The 1,104-nt window shown below is 48.4% G+C and overlaps 1 protein-coding gene across 1 annotated transcript; it reads right to left on the bottom strand.

The window, feature by feature from the left end:
• Positions 1-57: 57 nt before the first annotated feature.
• On the bottom strand, positions 58-702 carry Pmar_PMAR026301 (conserved hypothetical protein; the record flags this gene model as incomplete). The annotated part of the gene is made up of 3 exons (XM_002776208.1): positions 58-269; positions 329-539; positions 583-702. 3 exons carry the CDS (start codon positions 700-702, stop codon positions 58-60), a joined length of 543 nt encoding a protein of 180 aa, XP_002776254.1.
• Positions 703-1,104: the final 402 nt, after the last annotated feature.

The following is a 1,104-nucleotide window of genomic DNA, read 5'->3' as shown; positions in this document are numbered from 1 at the left end:
GTAGTCATCACGAAATCTGGGGAATGCGATTCGAAATTTTCGAATCGAATATTTCGCTTACCCTTTCCACATAGCTATGCATAATATTCCCATAACGAACATGTACACACCAACGATAGCGTACAGCAGTCTGAACTGAACTAACGCCAGTGAGCCTTGAAAGAGGTAGAAGAGTCCTCTTCCCCATAACAAAGTGAGGAACTTGGCGTATTCGTATCTAGTGACAACTACGTCACGAAATTGGCACAAAGTTAACTCCACATTTTTTCCTGCCAATGAACGCGTTCTCTGAGCAGTTCTGGGTTGGCCTCAAGAATGCAAGTAATACCTCCGAAGAGAAATTGATATCTGATAATGCATGATATCTCAACCACCTCCTGAGTGGCCTTGACTGACGCATTGCAAAGGTAATCGATTGGATGTATAATAGTCGAGAAAATGTTCAACACTCCGAGGGCTCCAGTGAGCGTAACACCGAGACCTCCAACGAAGCATAGAACTCGAAGACCATTCGGGCCTTGTTGAATGTAGTGATGCACCTATAGTGGTATATGATAGGTGGATAGTGAGGGATTAACTCACCTGTACGAGGCCCTGTTGGGCTGCGTTAGAGGCGGCCAAAAGTGTTTGACGACCCATCTCGAGGGCTACTTGACCGGTGGCCTCACTGAAGGCGGGGGCACCAGTGTTGGTGCTTGGCATACTCCTTGACTAAAGGCTTTGGGGAGGCGTTGAGAGGTGGTCAGAATCAGTGTTGTTGGCGAGTTGAGTGGCGCGCGAGTAAGCAAAAAAGTAGCGAGAGTAAAGTGGAAGGGATATCGCTGTGAGCGACGGCGTTGACAGTGTGCCTATAGCTTAGAGATCTTAGTGAACTACGGACCTTAATTTTAGAACTAGGAACTAACGCTGGGCGTAAAACCTCAATGGTATCACGATGTCGTCAATACTCCTCTGGTGGGGCATTTCCTCATGCGCGCCCCTAAATTTCTCGCCCCGCCCCGAAAATTCTCAGTCCGCCCCTAAATTCCTCAATCCGCCCCCAAATTGCTCAAGTATGCCACATGCGACGTAAAGTTCGATGAGGCATCCGCTGTCGTGCCAGCT

Source organism: Perkinsus marinus (genome assembly GCF_000006405.1).
Source record: "Perkinsus marinus ATCC 50983 genomic scaffold scf_1104296953860, whole genome shotgun sequence".
Taxonomy (NCBI): domain Eukaryota; phylum Perkinsozoa; order Perkinsida; family Perkinsidae; genus Perkinsus; species Perkinsus marinus.
The sequence above is the reverse complement of the archived record's forward strand: the minus strand, read 5'-3'. Positions and strand labels throughout refer to the sequence as shown.